General features: G+C 37.2%; 2 protein-coding genes across 4 annotated transcripts in view; one reads left to right on the top strand and one right to left on the bottom strand.

Annotated features, from left to right (window-relative positions):
• The window catches only part of cfap36 (cilia and flagella associated protein 36), a 36,602-nt gene extending 27,126 nt beyond the window's left edge, over positions 1-9,476 (top strand). For all 3 annotated transcript variants that reach the window (XM_007892390.2, XM_007892392.2, XM_007892391.2), the window contains 4 exons: positions 2,930-3,050; positions 3,658-3,827; positions 4,488-4,646; positions 9,025-9,476. In XM_007892390.2, the coding sequence (XP_007890581.2) occupies positions 2,930-3,050; positions 3,658-3,827; positions 4,488-4,646; positions 9,025-9,114 (540 nt within the window). In that variant the 3' untranslated portion in view covers positions 9,115-9,476. The remainder of the gene's footprint in view (positions 1-2,929; positions 3,051-3,657; positions 3,828-4,487; positions 4,647-9,024) is intronic.
• A 4,366-nt stretch (positions 9,477-13,842) lies between these two features.
• The window catches only part of LOC103177965 (serine/threonine-protein phosphatase 4 regulatory subunit 3), a 33,907-nt gene continuing 31,748 nt past the window's right edge, over positions 13,843-16,001 (bottom strand). The window contains exon 16 of the mRNA XM_007892389.2: positions 13,843-15,497. Coding sequence (XP_007890580.1) covers positions 15,402-15,497 — 96 coding nt within the window. The 3' untranslated portion in view covers positions 13,843-15,401. The remainder of the gene's footprint in view (positions 15,498-16,001) is intronic.

Below are 16,001 nucleotides of genomic sequence, written 5' to 3'. Positions count from 1 at the left end.
GTTCTTAATCTTTCAACCAGATCACTTTGCGTTCGTGTATTGTTGTCTGTTGCCACTTATGGGTGTTTTGTTTTATATCATAGGCAAGTTAGAGGGAAAATGTTCACAAAGTTTGTGGGTTATCACAAAAATAGCTTCATTTCCTGGATTTTTTTTCCATTTCCTCCCTTTCGCTGTGGGAAAATAACCTGGCTTCCAAACAGCACATTTCCACAATGGTGCACTTGATATTAACAGCTCAGAGAAGTTGCAGTCAAAGATGTAGTCTGCCACTCCTTAGCAATGAGGACTGGGAGTGTAGCTCAGTGGTTAGAGCGCTCGCTTTGCAAGTGAGAGACCTGAGTTCAATTCCAGGCAGGTCATGGCGAAATCTTGGGCAAGTTTCCTTACTCCACACAGAGCCTAATAATAATCCCTCCAAAACCAAAACATTAATAAATTGGTCATTTTCAATCTATGACTGTTTGTGGGACATTGCTGTGCGCAATTGGCTGCCGCGTTCGCCCACAAATATACAGTCAATTCACTTTACAGTGTGTTCTGTGAAGCGCTTTGGAACGTCCTCCCGACGTGGAAAGCGCTATATCAAATGCAAGGATTATTATTATTATTATTAATTCATTGCTCCCATTAGAGAGATGTTTTGGCTCACATTAAGTGACAGAAATCACATTAGGCATGTGTTATCAACATTTTTTATATTAAAAATTTGCACCAATTATTTACTCGTAAATTGAGAAATCGCTTGTCCATAATTCCCCCAAAATGTTATAGCATCACCAAATCATTGACCAGGTGTTCTTATTTATTAGCTATAAATACATGAACTCCCAGTTAAGCTTGAAAACATGTTTACAATGGATACTTTGAGTGATAACAATAGTATAATGTGAACTATAACACATCAACTTCCTTATTATGAAGTGTTTATATTGAAATACAGGTTAAGCAGAACAAACTCTGAAATTGTCTAAGGTGTTGACACTAGGATCTCACCTCCTTTGTTCTGCGTGGTGCACTCCAAGACACCAGTGGCAATACAAAAACAACTTTGCATATGTAAACTTGCATATGAAATATTGTCGCATATTTACAGTGTAAATATTGTCCCATTCAGCAATGTGCCAGCGGATATATTGCAATATAATTGAAGTGGCTTCTACCATGTCTCAAGGTGGAGCATTCCTCCTTTGGAGGCAATGGCACCTAAGATGCTATATTTTTNCTGACTGTTTCTATCGGAAACCACAACAAATTTCTCATGTTGCACACTAACCTAAAGACAACAACTTGCACTGATATAGCACCCTCCACGCAGAGTAGCGTCTTAGAGCGCTTAACAGTGGCGGAGGTTCCACAAAGAGGTACACAAGAAGAGCCCAGCAATGGCATTCCGTTGGATTTTCCCATCTTCATTGTGGTAAAGTCTTCACTCAATATCTATATATACGAGCACAGCTCAAGACAAAATTTAGTACCACTGGATAAGGAACAGATGGTACTGCCAGATTCTCTTGGGACTGATATCTCAAGTTACTCTGGTTGAATTTGATACACAAAATGTTGCTCTTTCCTCTTCCCCTTCACAGTGGCTACATCTAACATTAGTAATGAACTGCACCAAATTTAGAACTGGCAACTACAGCCAGACACATCAATGTGATGGTGAAATTATATACTAACCATTTCAGCAACTGATTTCGTACATAGAAATATAAAAGCACAAGTACAAGAGTAGGCCAATCAGCCCCTCGAGCCTGTTCCACAATTCTATAAAATCATGGCTGATCTGTATCTCAAGTTCAGTTACTTGCCCTGACCAAGGCTCTGTATAGTTGAAACATCATTTTGATCATTTTTTTGTACCTGTGAGCTTGTTTTTAGTGATTTGTGTACTTGGACACCCAAATCCATTTGCTCCTTCATGGTTCCCAGTTTCTCTCCATTTGGTTTTGTTCTTTTTGGATCCAAAGTGGATGACCTCACACATTGAATTTCATCTGCTACAGTTTTGCCCACTCACTTAATCTGTTTAAGTCCCTTTGTAATTTCCTGTCCCCATCTACACAATTTACTGTGCCTCCTAACTTTGTGTCATCTGAAAATTTTGATATAAAACTATTCCTTCATCCAAGTCATTTATTTATATATTATATACATAGTGAAAAGCTGAGGCCCCAGTACAGACCTTTGGGTAACACCACTCACGTCCCCCCAGAGAACGCTCCTTTTATCCCTACTCTGTTTTCTGGTTCCCAACCAATTTCCAATTCACTTCGCAAGGTTACATCCAATTCCACGCACTTCCATTTTTGCTAAAAACCTCTTCGGAACCTTATCAAATGCCTTCTGAAAGTCCACTTAGACAACATCCATAGACCTTCTCTTATCCACCATGTGTTAGTGAACTCCTCAAAAAATTTGATTTGTTAGACATGACCTACCCTTCAAATCCATGCTGACTCTCTTTTGATCAGCTCGTACTCTGTTCCACATGAGAGATTCTAGAAATAGAATTTCTACAATCTCTGAGCATACCTTATGGCCGTCCCTTGAATTAAAAATACTTAGAGAAAAACATATAAGAAGACAGGGTAAAGTTGAAACCTAATCAATTGTATGTATGTACACATAAAACAGTCCAGAAAGCTTATATGGGGTGAAGTAAAGTGTACCGAATAATGAAGCTGGTTGTATAAAGTATATACAATTTTAAATGGGTTGAAAAAGTAAACCAAGATCAATACTTTAGGATGCATCAAGAAAGCAGGGTTTCCAGGAAAGGTAGTAGAGGCCAAGACACTGAACTCATTTAAAAAGCTGCTTGATGGTGGGGATGGTAAGGTGGGTGTTATGGAGGGATGAGATCAGGTGGGCCTAAGGATCTTCTTCATCCAGACCAATCTTGTGATGATTTTTTTTTAATCAGTGTACTGAAAAGTTCATGAAACTCTCAGATAAGGTTCCAGATGCTGCGTCGTCCAATGCAACCGGAAAAAAAAGCATACTCAACAGGAGCAATGATCAACAAGCCAAAACTTTATTCCCAGGTAATTACAAAAAAACTATTTCTATAAAGGCAGTTAGACCTATTTGATTATCAAAGTGCATTTTTGAACTGATCATTGTAGTATTTTAATTCAATACTAGGGAGTTTAGAAAAGGAAGTTATGTAATAGTAAAGTCGCTGTATTTATATTTCACTGGTGAGGATGGAAAGAGAAACTTTTTGAGTTTAAACAAAACTAATACCGAATTGTGCTTCGTGGTCAGTCAATCAGTTTCAACATAGGACAAGTAGTTCTAACAAACGCTTGGTTTGTCAATGACTCAACAATCCAGAGCCTTCATTCCAGCAGCAAATCACTGTTGTATGTAATATTCATCAGGTTTTGCAGAATAAAACCTCACTTTGAAAACTTTTTAAACTTGTTTCAGTTACACATTTGATCTCAGGTACTGAAAATTAGTTTAGATTCCAACATGCACTCTGTATAGCACATTTCCAGGGAGGATATTCCAAAATTTCAAAGGGAAAATTTGAAACTTCTACTAATAAGTGCTGTATTTAGCAAAAGTTTTAAGCAAAATGGCAATCTAGTAGTTTTTTCCTACTATTTTTGATTATTATTTACTATTGTTTAATTTACTTATTAGGACGAAGTAACAGATCTTCCACGAAAGTATTGGGGCCAATCAGAGGCTCAGTGAAACATCCCATGCCTGCGGAACTAATCTCTGTAGAAAAGAACATAACCAATAATGAGGCAGCAGAGGCCTGGCTACAGCAAGCACAAAAGGAATCTGGAATTTCGGGTCCTATTACAGTAAGTGCATTAAACTGAAATAGGAAAGTCAGATAACTAGTGACTATTAATTCACTTGGTGTCTCTCCTCCACCCCCCATGACATCACATTTATAATCATTTAAAATGTAGTTAAATTATATTCTTCTTTCTATTACATTTACAGTGGATATTGAAATTATTCCTGAAAACTGGAAGGGAGGGGGAGCTTTCAACAGAAGTTGTGGCCAGAACCTCTTGACCTTTACTTGACTTTATCCTATGATATTTCCCGCCTCCCACAACCCTCCTTCCAGTTTCATTTCCAGATTTCACACCTGCGGTTTTCTTTTTTTTTCACAAATGAGTGCCATTTAATCATGCAGAAATAATGAGCTATAGAAGATGACTCCCATCAAAGATAAGAGGGTGTAAATATTTGAATTGCAAGAGACATTGAGAAATTGAATATATTCATTAAAAATTACACCAATGGAGTCATTTCCCTTCCTCCTACAATCCATGTTTTCAAAACCCAAACTTGTGGCAAGTTATTGTTACATTGTGAATTGTTTCTCAATTGAAAACAGCGACTTACTGGCTGAGAAGTAACTGAAAAATGTAACCATCCCAAGTGCCTAATATCTGCTGATTTGAAAATAAGGCACCATTTATTAATGCTAGTTTTCTTTACATTGGCAGGAACTTCCTGAGAATGAGAGAAAGCATCTTCATGAGCGAGCAACATATCTCAGAGATCAGCGGGACAAACTAGTTGCAATGAAGAAAGAACAGAGAGAGAAACAGTTACAGCAAAATGTAGAAAAATACAATCAACAAACCCCAATACAAGCCAAAGAGGTACTACTAATATATTATCTGCCAAAGAAGATTTTTTTTTAGAATAAGATTTTTTTTAGACAGACTGCAGCAGACTTTTACACGTTCAGGACCAAAGTAGTAAGAAGCACACTTGATCTTTCCTGCATAACTGATACATTAAATGGTTAATAATTAGTGTACAAGCTACTGGGATAACAGTATAAAATAGCTTTAGCTTGTCAAAGTTCTGCCAGGAATTTTTAAATCTGTTCATCTTTATTCACAGCTCCTTTAGAAAATATTATTGTTTTGAGAGCAAATGGGAATGTAGAAGATATAACATTTGATTTAGAATTGAAACTTAACTGTTCAATGTGAAACTTATCAACCGGGCTAATGAAATATAGGATGTGTCGCAAAGGCATTTTTATTATAAGATGAACATGGGTATTTTTTAATCTTACGCGAGCCTGTGTTTAGAAATTTATGAGCCCATTTTACATGGAAAGGAGGGGAGAGGGAGTAAAGGAGGCACTTAGTGAAAATAAGGTAGTTATCTGGAAGAAGAGCAATCTGAGTGAAGACACCTTTTTTTGTGACTCGATATTACGAAAGTTTGTCCAAACACCTCATAATGTCCAGCGACAGCAAGCATTAAGGCAGTTTCTTGGTCAGAGAATGGTTGTGTTGCAGGACAACCGAAAACAGGGGGAAAAATAAAATTGCAGTGGTGCAGAAGATAAATTATAAATGATTTGTGGTTCACTGAAAGATGAACCTCTGCCTCATATTTGAATCTGTGTTCAACCCTTATAGTGATAAATTCTGCTTGTGGCATTCCGTTGCTTCCTGCTCATCTACCATCTGTAGCACAATGTCTTTGTCCTCTCTGCTGGCTTCATTCTGCTTTATTATCTGTCAGTAATAGTAGTTGCAAAACTAATTTTAGTAGTGAGCTATTCAGGTCACTGAGCAGAGGATTCAGCTTCACATTTATCATTTCTGCAATGTGTGAATCACCTATGGGCTAAATTCCTCCAGAACCAAAAAATGTTTTCCTTCCACCGTTCACATGAATAGTTGCTACTTTAGGAAAACAAACCCTGTGTGTGCACCGCTAACTTTCCCAGATTTGAATTTATTTTTAAAATGCAATTTTTATGCTATTAAATGTCTTGCTCTTAAAATGTTTATGCTATTAAATGTCTTGCTCTTAAAATTTTGCTTGCAGCTCAACAGCTTATTTCTCACCTCCCTTTCCCCTACACATGAAGATATGGCATAAAGATATGGCAGGGTGAGAAAAATGACAGGCCATCTTGGGAGAAAAGAGATTAGTAACCAGGACATGGAATCCTGCAAAATAGCCCTGCCTGGAAACTCTTGCCTGAATAATGAAGACAACCCCCTATTTACCCTCATCCCTCTGATCACCCCCTCTGATGATGGAAAAAAATCTGTGCCCTTTTATAGAATTCAACATTTTAGTTTGATTTCCGAGCAGTTGCATGTTTTATGATTAACTTAAATACATTAAAAGAAAAAAATGCCTTTAGGAAAGGATTTTAAAACTGATTTTTAGGAGTTTAATGGTTAAATTTAAATCTTTGCTTACAAAATATGCAGTTACTACATCTTACAGTAAATCCTGTGAAGCATTTTGAGGTCATCGAAAATTATTAATTTGTTGGTAACCACCACTACTGCTCGGCTACTAGAAACAATTCAATTTTCTGTTGCTTAATTCATGCTATCTCTATTAAATTTGTCTGCAGCTATGTTGATATTCAAAGTAATGTCTTACTACTAAAAGACATCAAATAATCATAGTTGTTGCTTGAGAGTGATAGCTTTGCAAGAAGTGCCACATACATATTAAAGCTACTTTGCTTGCTCTGATTGGGACAGCTTAGTATACAATCTAAAGTCACCAGACCCAGGGAAACCCTCTCTCAGCTAAGTATATAGCAGCACCCAGGCAATACCATAGTTTTCTACAGCACTGGTAAGTACTCCAGTGTGCAGTTTTGCTATGATGCTTTATTGCAGGGCTTTACAAAAAGTTTTATATGGTGCCTTAGTATTTAATATGCCACTTTACTGTAGTCAAAACATCATAAAATGTTTGAAGTCTTATGACTGTTGTTCAGTAGGTAAACACAATTTATTTGTCTAACAATCGATTTTCGTGGTGGGGTGAAATATGGATGAAGGAGGAATATTGGTCTGAACACTGCAAGAACGCCCTTTTCATCTTCAAAATAAATCTTTGGGACAGTTAACATCCACCTGAACGGGCAGATGGAACCTCAATTTTATTTTGCATCCAAAAGGCAGCACTTAAATGCAAGGATTATTATTAGGCAACATATCTCGTGTTAGCCTGGCTTAATTTGTAACACTCTTGCCTTTGATTCAGAAAGTTGTGGTGTCCTAGCAATCTCTTCCCATCCGATCGCCCAACAGCCACTTTGTACATGAGCAGTGTCCTACAAGGAACAGTGAATGACCAATTTTATCTTGGAATTCACTTGTCAAGTGTTTTAATTGTCTCTATGGCTGACACACTCTTTTCCTCCCCGCCGCCCCACTTTTGTGCTGACATTTCCTTCTCTGCTTGTACCCTTACCTGCAACTCTTCAATCTGCATAGTCTGAAATGAGATTTACGTCAATTGACTGTTTTTACTTCCTGAGACAATTGTATTGTCCCGACTAAACCTGCTCAAAGGTAGAAAAATACTTCTGATTTAGAAAAACAAATTAATTATATTTCAGAGCATCACTTTTAAGGCCATCAATGGCCTTGCCCTCCCCTACCTCTCTGACCTGCTGACTCCCTACCAACCTGCCCGTTCTCTCCATTCAGCGAGCTCCAGCCTGCTCCATGTCTCCCGCTCAACCTGCCCTTCCATCGATGGCCGGGCTTTCAGCCTTTCTGCCCCCACACTCTGGAACTCCATCCCACGGTCCCTTCGCCTCGCTTCCTCCCTTACCTCCTTCAAGGTTGGTCTCAAGACCCTTCTCTTCGACTGTGCCTTTGGTCGCCCTCCCTCCTCTCTGCCTTCCCTCAGCCCTACACCACCCCTCCCCCATCCTCGGGCCCCGACACCTGACTGTTCAGCGCTTTGGGACGTCCTCCCGACATGAAAGGTGCTCTATAAATGTAACTTTGTTGTTGTTTGAGAGCACTTAGGGATTTGTTTAAACAAAAGATTTCTAAGAGTGCTGTAACAAACGGTTGAAAGACTTAACAACTCATCGTATTAGTTTGTAATTTATTTGACCTTTTTGCATTCATTTTACTGCCTGCCTGTTTGCTTGCATCTTGTTATTGTCAATCTGCATTTCATCTGATTTGTTTCGATTTTTTTTGCATTTCCTTTCATGCTGCCAGAATGGAGCTACTAACATTTCTAGCTGTATAGAAAATGATATACAACTAGAAGACGCCCAAAACACAACAGATGTGTTGAACACATCCATAGTAGACAGTTTGAGGTGATCTAACCCTGTCCAGTCTATTTTTATTTCCTTTTCAGTGTCATCTTATTCTAGTCTATTTTCTATTGCATGTATGACGTATCCTGTACAGTGGTTGATGAGTAAGATTGTGGAATCATAGTAATATATTAATAATCCTTGGATTTGATATAGCGTCTTACCACATCTTTGCGATGTCTCAAAGCGCTTCACAGAATATACTGTAAAATGAATTGACTATATAACATTTGTTTACATGTAAACCATTGGACGATTGTAGACTAGTCTGGTAATATCACTCAAGTAAAATTTAAGCAAACGGATATGCAGGTTATTTTGTTCACGAAAGTGTAAGTATTATTCTAAAGCAGATGACCAGACATGCATGTATACTTTTAAATTGTGAAATTATATTTGATCAAAAATGCACTGCTTTTATTAACCTTAAATATTCTGGATCAGATCGCTTGCTATATACATCTTTCACATTGACTGCCCACTGGAAGGTTACAAGTTTGAGATCCAAGACTCCTTTCGTTAAAACTGACTTGTCTTTGGTGAATATTCTCAGTCCTCAGTCAAAAAATGAAATGAAATTGTGCTTTGTAACAGCGAGGAAATGCCACTGCTCATTTTCCCTTCCCCAACAGTCTCCTGCCAGAGCATCAATGACTGCACAGGACTATGTCTGGCGACTGAAAACTAAAGCAGAAGAATTTTAAAAAATTACATCATGAGAAAACTACTATGTGACTGTCTACTGAAAAAGCAATTCAGTGTTTTTTTTATAAATGATATGATGTTGCAACCACTCCTAAGCTAGCCAAAAGTCTGGAATGTAAAACTATCCTTAGCAAATGTTGAGACATTATTTTAATGGTCCAGAAAATAAGATGAAGCATAGCTACTTATTTTTTTATTCCCCATTTTTCTAGATGAAACAAGTGTCCGAGGAAGAAAAGCAGAAAATTCAGAAAAGGAAACATTTGGCAGAAAAACTTAAACAGGAAGTAATCAAAAAATAAAGGCGTGACTGGATTTAAAGCTGAAGGAATTTAAAACATGACCTTTGATTTACTAGAGACCTTTGGAATACAGTGTTTGCTTCCCCCCCACCCCAAATGAATACCAGAATAGCTCTACAGTAACTAGTGATAGCTGGCAGAGGATAATGAACCCCTACAGTACTATGCTCCAACATACAGGAACTTCCAGCCTGTAAAAGCAGAATTCAATTCTATACAACTTAGAATGCTAATCGGTGTTTGTATTCTTGTCGAGTGCAATGTTATGAAGTAGTAACCATTGTTGCCTGTAAAACACTGAAAGTAATAGCCAACTAATTATTTCTGGTACACTTGTGCAATAAACTGGTTTGTTACAGATGCTTATGATCTAGTTTAGTGCTGAGATGCGGATGATATAAATAACAATATAAAATGGGGTTTAACTTGTATCCAATATTTTACTTATGGAATGGATCATAGATAGATTCACACAAAGTATTCTGGTGTGGAAATGAAGTGCCCCTAATTTGGAGGTCAATTGTTTCTTTTAAATAATTTTAAACTCAAAAGATAAAGCCACCGCTCAACTTGATTACTTTAAATGTTTGGGGGGCAGAAACTTGACACCCCTGTTTTCTTTAAAACAGACTCCTTTTCTTTTGTGGGATAAATATTAGTTGTAGTTGAAACTAATTTCAATATGATTGGGAGCAAGAGCATTTTCAGTTAAATATTCTAAACATTTCAGGGATCAAACTGGTCCAAGTCTACCGATTGTTGCCCTAAGAATTTTAATCACACAAGTCATTTCCAACCGCCTTATAACTTACAATTTGCATTTTTATAGCGACCTTCCAAGTGGTATGGCGTCTCAAGAGCATATAACCCTGCTCAACCATTATGGCCAATTATACACCCCAAACCTCTCTGAATACCTCCCACCTGTCTTTCAAGTCTGACACAAAACCTACTTCTTCGCCTGTGCCTATTGTCATCCCTCTTTTCAGCTTCCTCGCTTCTATTGTAAAGTACTCCAAGATGTTATCCTACATGAAGGACGCTGTATAAATACAAAGTTGTTCTAAGTGGGTTGGAGAAAGCAAAGAAAAACGTGTCAGCAACATTCACAATAGCATTGTGGATGCAACATGCTCCCATATCCAGGACTGCAAGTTAAAGCATTAATGTAGTTCATTTCCAATAAGTCATATTATTATACATAGAATCTTTCATGTTGGGACAACATCCCAAGACCCCAGACTTTTAACTTTTTAAATATCAATTAAACAAGGTAGTTTTAAGTCTTTAAGACTTCCTTAAGGATAAACAGAACAAGTGCTTAGGGTTTATTTGTAAACCGCCTTCATTCTATGACTGCAGTCCCTCCAAAAACAATAATAAATTGGTCATTTTCAATCTACTACTGTTTGTGGGACATTGCTGTGCGCAATTGGCTGCCGCGTTCGCCCACAAATATACAGTCAATTCACTTTACAGTGTGTTCTGTGAAGCGCTTTGGGACGTCCTCCCGACGTGAAAAGCGCTATATCAAATGCAAGGATTATTATAATCATCATTTTTTTTACACAATACTTCAGCCTGACATTTGCTCGGTTTCTCGTTTAATGGCTTAAAGCAGAACACAAGAAAGGGCTTTGGTGCAGATTAAAAACAGAAATATTAGATTTTTTAAAAAACTTTTTTTGTTAATACTTCCATACATTGAGGTGGAACAGCTAAGTTTGCAATAAATGCCAATATCAAGGTTGACAAACTGAAGTGGAAAGTGTGGAAAGGAAACGACAATATCTGAGCTCAGGCTTTGCACTTACCTTCCAATGCGAATATCACAAATATAATCAGAAACTGGGCACCTGGTTCACTTCTAACAGTATACAACCAGCACCATGCAATTTAATTTCCTGAAGGAGATGAGACGAATGACCAATTGTAAAAACATCCAATTGAAGAGAACTGAGCATTTCTCCTGGATAAACTTTACAAGTTCTGAAACTGCAAATCAACCCTGACCAGTTACATTCTCCAGATAATACACCTTTGGTCCCAGGACTGAAGCCAGAGTTACCGGCATGGTACTTGAATTTTTCTCCATACTAATTCCATGAGCTTCATTCTAGCAAAAACAGGATTATTTTGCCCACAAATATACGGTTAATTCAGTCTATTCTGTGAAGCGCTTTGAGAAGTCAAGAAGACGTGAAAAGGGCTATATCAAATGCAAGTATTATATAAAGCATTTGTACTTGATCTCTGGCTATACTTGCATTTTATCTTCAAACCTCTCAAAATGAAAAATTAATTATGTACTTTAAGCTCAAATGTACTAAGTGTTGTGCAACATGCACTGGGCAATGGATTTTCATAGCATTAAAGTGAAATCACGGCATTGTTAAATGACATTTTCATTATTTCCCCCCCCCCCCGAAGATATACCTCTTCCAACCAGCCTTACTCATGAAACAGTTTGTATTAAATTCCTCACTCATTAAAAACGGTTTCCAGCAGTACAGCGAAATAGGTTATCTTTTATTAAACATTTCAATTCAATTTTCCTTAATTTAATAAAAATCCCTATAATTGTTAAGATTGGCACTGTGACAGTAAAAGCAATAAAATCATTTAACTAGGATATCAACAGGTAAACCTAAAAAGGTAACACTATAATACAATATCCCAATACAATTACAGGTACTTTGGCTAATACTATCAGCAGGTTCATAGAAATAAGACATTTTTTTAAAACAAAAGCAGAACTAATACTTCAGTCTGAGGTTTTAAATAGTCAATTACTTTTGATATGACAAGAAGTTTACAAAGCTCACAAAATACTTTAAAAAAATAAGATGTTTGTGAAAATCTATATGAAAGGAAAAAAAGCAAAGCTGAGATGTTTGTTATTAGTGCAAAATTTGTTGAAAACTTGATTTTTCCTTAACTTTCAGAATCAAGTTTAACAATGCCCGAATAGCTCTTCAATTCAAAAAGTCGGATAAAGATACTTGGTTCAATCAATAATTTCCTTGGATGATTAATAAGCATAGGAAAATGATAAACAGGCCTTTAAAATGATGAATTTTAAAATGATAAACCTCCTTCAATTTTCCCCATTATCTGAGCTTTTAGTAGCTGCCTTGCACTCTGAGGTCGTGGAAAAAGCCACAACTTTTACCGTGTGACAAAGCTCAAAATGCAGCATTTAGTTTTATGACCTTACAAATGAGGCGCTTCAGTGAAAATAATTCTAATGCCAGATTCACTGATAGGTAATGTGAGCCAGTACCCAAAAAGGGTTGACTGCTGAGTGTGCCCCCAATTGCATTTGCCCACAAATAGTCACTCCACTTTACAGTAAATTCTGCGAAGCGCTTTGGGGACATCCTCCTGATTTGAAGTGTACCAAATGCAAGGATTATTACTCTTATATGGCTGCTCGCAGTAAGATACATCAATGAATTGAATTCGCACATAACCAGGAGAGATTTTTTTGAGAAACAGCATCAATAGTTCAAATAAATTATTTCCTTAAGATTGGGTTAAAGTATTTTTGTAAGGAACATCTCAAACATTCTGCAGTGTTTAAAATACTGGAAGGCATTGCCTAATCATTCTGATACTGAGCATATTAAATTGCAGCAACAGCAAGCAATCCGATTAACTTCATTTGCTTATTTTTAAGTTGTAATCATCAAGAGTTTATTGAACAAGCTCACCATACATTTTAATATACTTGCCCTGTTAAAAGTATTTCTAGAAATAAATATTTAGCAGCTAATCGATTATATCTTTCAAATGAGAGTTTAATGGTCTGACAGATGAAAAGACCAGGGATTCAGAGTAGTGCATGTCGTGAAAACATTGAGTACTTAAACATTCCAATATTAACCATGCATACACTTGCCTGTTGGGATGAAGTTGAGCTTCTGTTATAATGAAGCAACTTTTGGGGGTGATGCACGTAAATCTATCCTTGGCAGAAGGGACCTTGACGCAGAAGGGATTTTCATGCAGAAGATTGCAATATTATTTAAATTCACTCCTAAATGTAGTTCATAATGTGTTTTAATTCCAGATGAGTGTGAAGAGGTAGAAATAATATTTTTTTCCCCCTAAATTGGAGGACTGTAGCTCCTCATATGTGAAGGGACCTTTAGGCCCATTTTAAAATGACCCCTTTTACGTTACTGCATTGGTCAGCACCATAACATTGGTAATGATCCTTGCTCCATTTTTTCGTTACTTTAATAAAACCTGCAGATCATATTCAATGTAAAGTATCCAGCAATTATATACATAGCATATGGATATGCACAACTTAAAGCAGGTATACTTTCACCACAGCCTCAACCCTAACCTCTCCCCTTAGACTCACAAAAAGGGAAACGTAAGGAAAGAATAAAGGCTATTACTATTAAATACAGGCACGCTCTAAATAAATACATTTATCGCATTCTTGCAGACTATATCCATTCAACCTAGCGGTTAAAAAATGGATAGCTATCAAAATAATCCAAGGGACAAAATTAAAAGCCAATAGCTTCTGAATAATATAAAATATTAGTTGCTGCTTTTGTTTGTTTCTAAAATCTTGCAAGTTATCCTATCAACGGAACTAAAACAAATCAAAAACAGCCTACTGGTTGATTAAGTGATTCTCTCCATTTACAGTTCAGCACCATTAAAAAAATTAATTACCCTTTATCAGAAAATAGACACAACAGAGTTATGTTTATGGAATTACAGGGTCACATTTTAATTCCTGAATCTTACATCGCCTCATTAATATCAACACATGTATACAAACAGTGTAAAATAACAGTTACAGTGGTGGTTTATTCATCCATACAAAATAAACTTCTGTTTTATGGAAAAACTATACTTCATATCTACATGACAGATGGCCCACTTTTTCAAAAGAATGTCTAAGTTGAGCTACAAAACCTCCAAAATACCAAGGGACACAGATGATTTTTTTTAAAAAAAGCTTTAAAAAGTTTTGATTTCAGTGTGCAACACACACTCGGGCTTGTATCAAACTGCCTGTTGGCTGGTTTGGCTACAGCTGGTTTAACAACCTGCGTTAACCACTGCAATAAAAAATAACCCAGAACACTAAACTGTGCAATAAAAGCATCTGGAACCTAACCTCAACCTTCTACTGTGCTTGAATCTTAGTTACTTCTGTACTCAGACAACTGTGGCAGTGCAAAGGCAGACTATCTAAGATTCACCTTATGTTAAGGCTTTGAGTTCAGATTCCCAGCATTATGGTGGTCAGTTGGTTGTTAAAATTAGTGTTCCCTAAAGGAAATAGGTAAACAGCTACCAGTTAGAATGAAATGTTAACCTGTAATACAATATCCATGGAAGGCGCAAAAATTACATAAGATCAGACTGGGATAAAATTTTACAATTTGTTAAGCGGCACGTTTGGCCTGGGGACATCAAAGCAGAGCTGCCACAATGTACAACCTGCAGATGAGAGAACAGGAACAGCTTTTCTCATTTAACCATCTTTGCAACAGTCACTAGCACCATTTTTTACACATGGGCTTGTGGTACAAAAACAGACTGCAGTACAGTATTTGGCTGAGGTGCAGGTTTTTCTCTATTTTTCCTGTGCTTTTCAACCAATCACCATTCTGACTAGTGAATGCTAAACAGGCCCAGTGGATGCCCAAAGATCCAGTGAACATGATGGCAATTTCATCATTATGGTCCCAGTAGTAGTTTGAGATTCTTCTGCTTAGAAGTATATTGGCAAGTTTTCTTTCCTCTTTAAAAACTTGGAATTGGAGGCAAACAGAACAAAAATGAGGATGAACAAATCGGACAGCACCTAATTCATTTCAGATTACAAGGGTTTGCAACTGATACTCTGTACTCCTATTCCAGTTTTGGTTTCCTGGCAAAGAACTCCAAAACATCATTCTTGGAAAGCTCCTGCTCTCTTGCTCAAGCGTTCCCTAACCCTCCCCAAATCCAAATCTCTTCCCCATTTGAGCAACTGTCAATCAGGTTCCCAATTACAAACTGCTAGTCCTGCCAGCCGGATTGGCCTATTTTCCTTTCCAAGTTTGTTCCAGAGAGATCCAGTTCCTCAGCAGCATGTTTCCTGCCAAACAGAACTCAAACCCTCTAGTTGAAACATTGGCACACTGTTTGCTACTCCTTGTGTTGTATCTTCTGTATTCACAGTGAAGGAGCAGTTCTTGAATCTGACCTTTAGCTTATGGAACAGTTGCACCATTGTATCAGACCCCAAAGTAAGCTTTTCTCTGTGCCAATTATGAACCAAGCCGAGGTCGCTTCCTTGGTGATGCTTCTTCTTCCTCCTCCTCTTCCTCATCATCAGGATAATCTACAAGGCCCACTAGTCCTCCCTGTGGAAATTCAGAAAAAGTATATTCAAACAATTTGCTGCTACTACAAGGCAATCTACATTTTTCAATTTCAGAGAAAACAGCTTCATGCTAGTTAAACTGCAGTTCAGAGTAAGCCAAAAATGGTCCAAAAAATGCTCCTTGATAGCTTAAAAATATATATTTTTGTTTGGACATTATCCCATCAAGTTAATCTAATTTTAAGCATCTTAAAATTAGATTAACTTGATGTGATAACATCCAAACAAAAATTTTAAGCATCTTGTTTAGATTTAATCAGCCTGGATTATTTAGGTAGGCAGTGTTTTTCTTCAGTAAAAGGGCTGCCAAATGTAGCCAATTGGGAGGCTTTTGTATGTAAATTTGCCTTTACATTCCACCGAGCTGTATGTTTGGGGACTTTGTGAATGCCAACACTCAGAAATGGTTACTAAATTCACAAATACATTGATTAATTTCTGTAAAGATGCTGCATTAGATTAATTAAAGGATACATTCAGACAA

Source organism: Callorhinchus milii, unplaced genomic scaffold (genome assembly GCF_018977255.1).
Source record: "Callorhinchus milii isolate IMCB2004 unplaced genomic scaffold, IMCB_Cmil_1.0 Scaffold3, whole genome shotgun sequence".
Classification (NCBI taxonomy): Eukaryota; Metazoa; Chordata; class Chondrichthyes; order Chimaeriformes; family Callorhinchidae; genus Callorhinchus; species Callorhinchus milii.
Note: the sequence above shows the minus strand (reverse complement) of the source record. Positions and strands in the feature narration are given on the sequence as shown.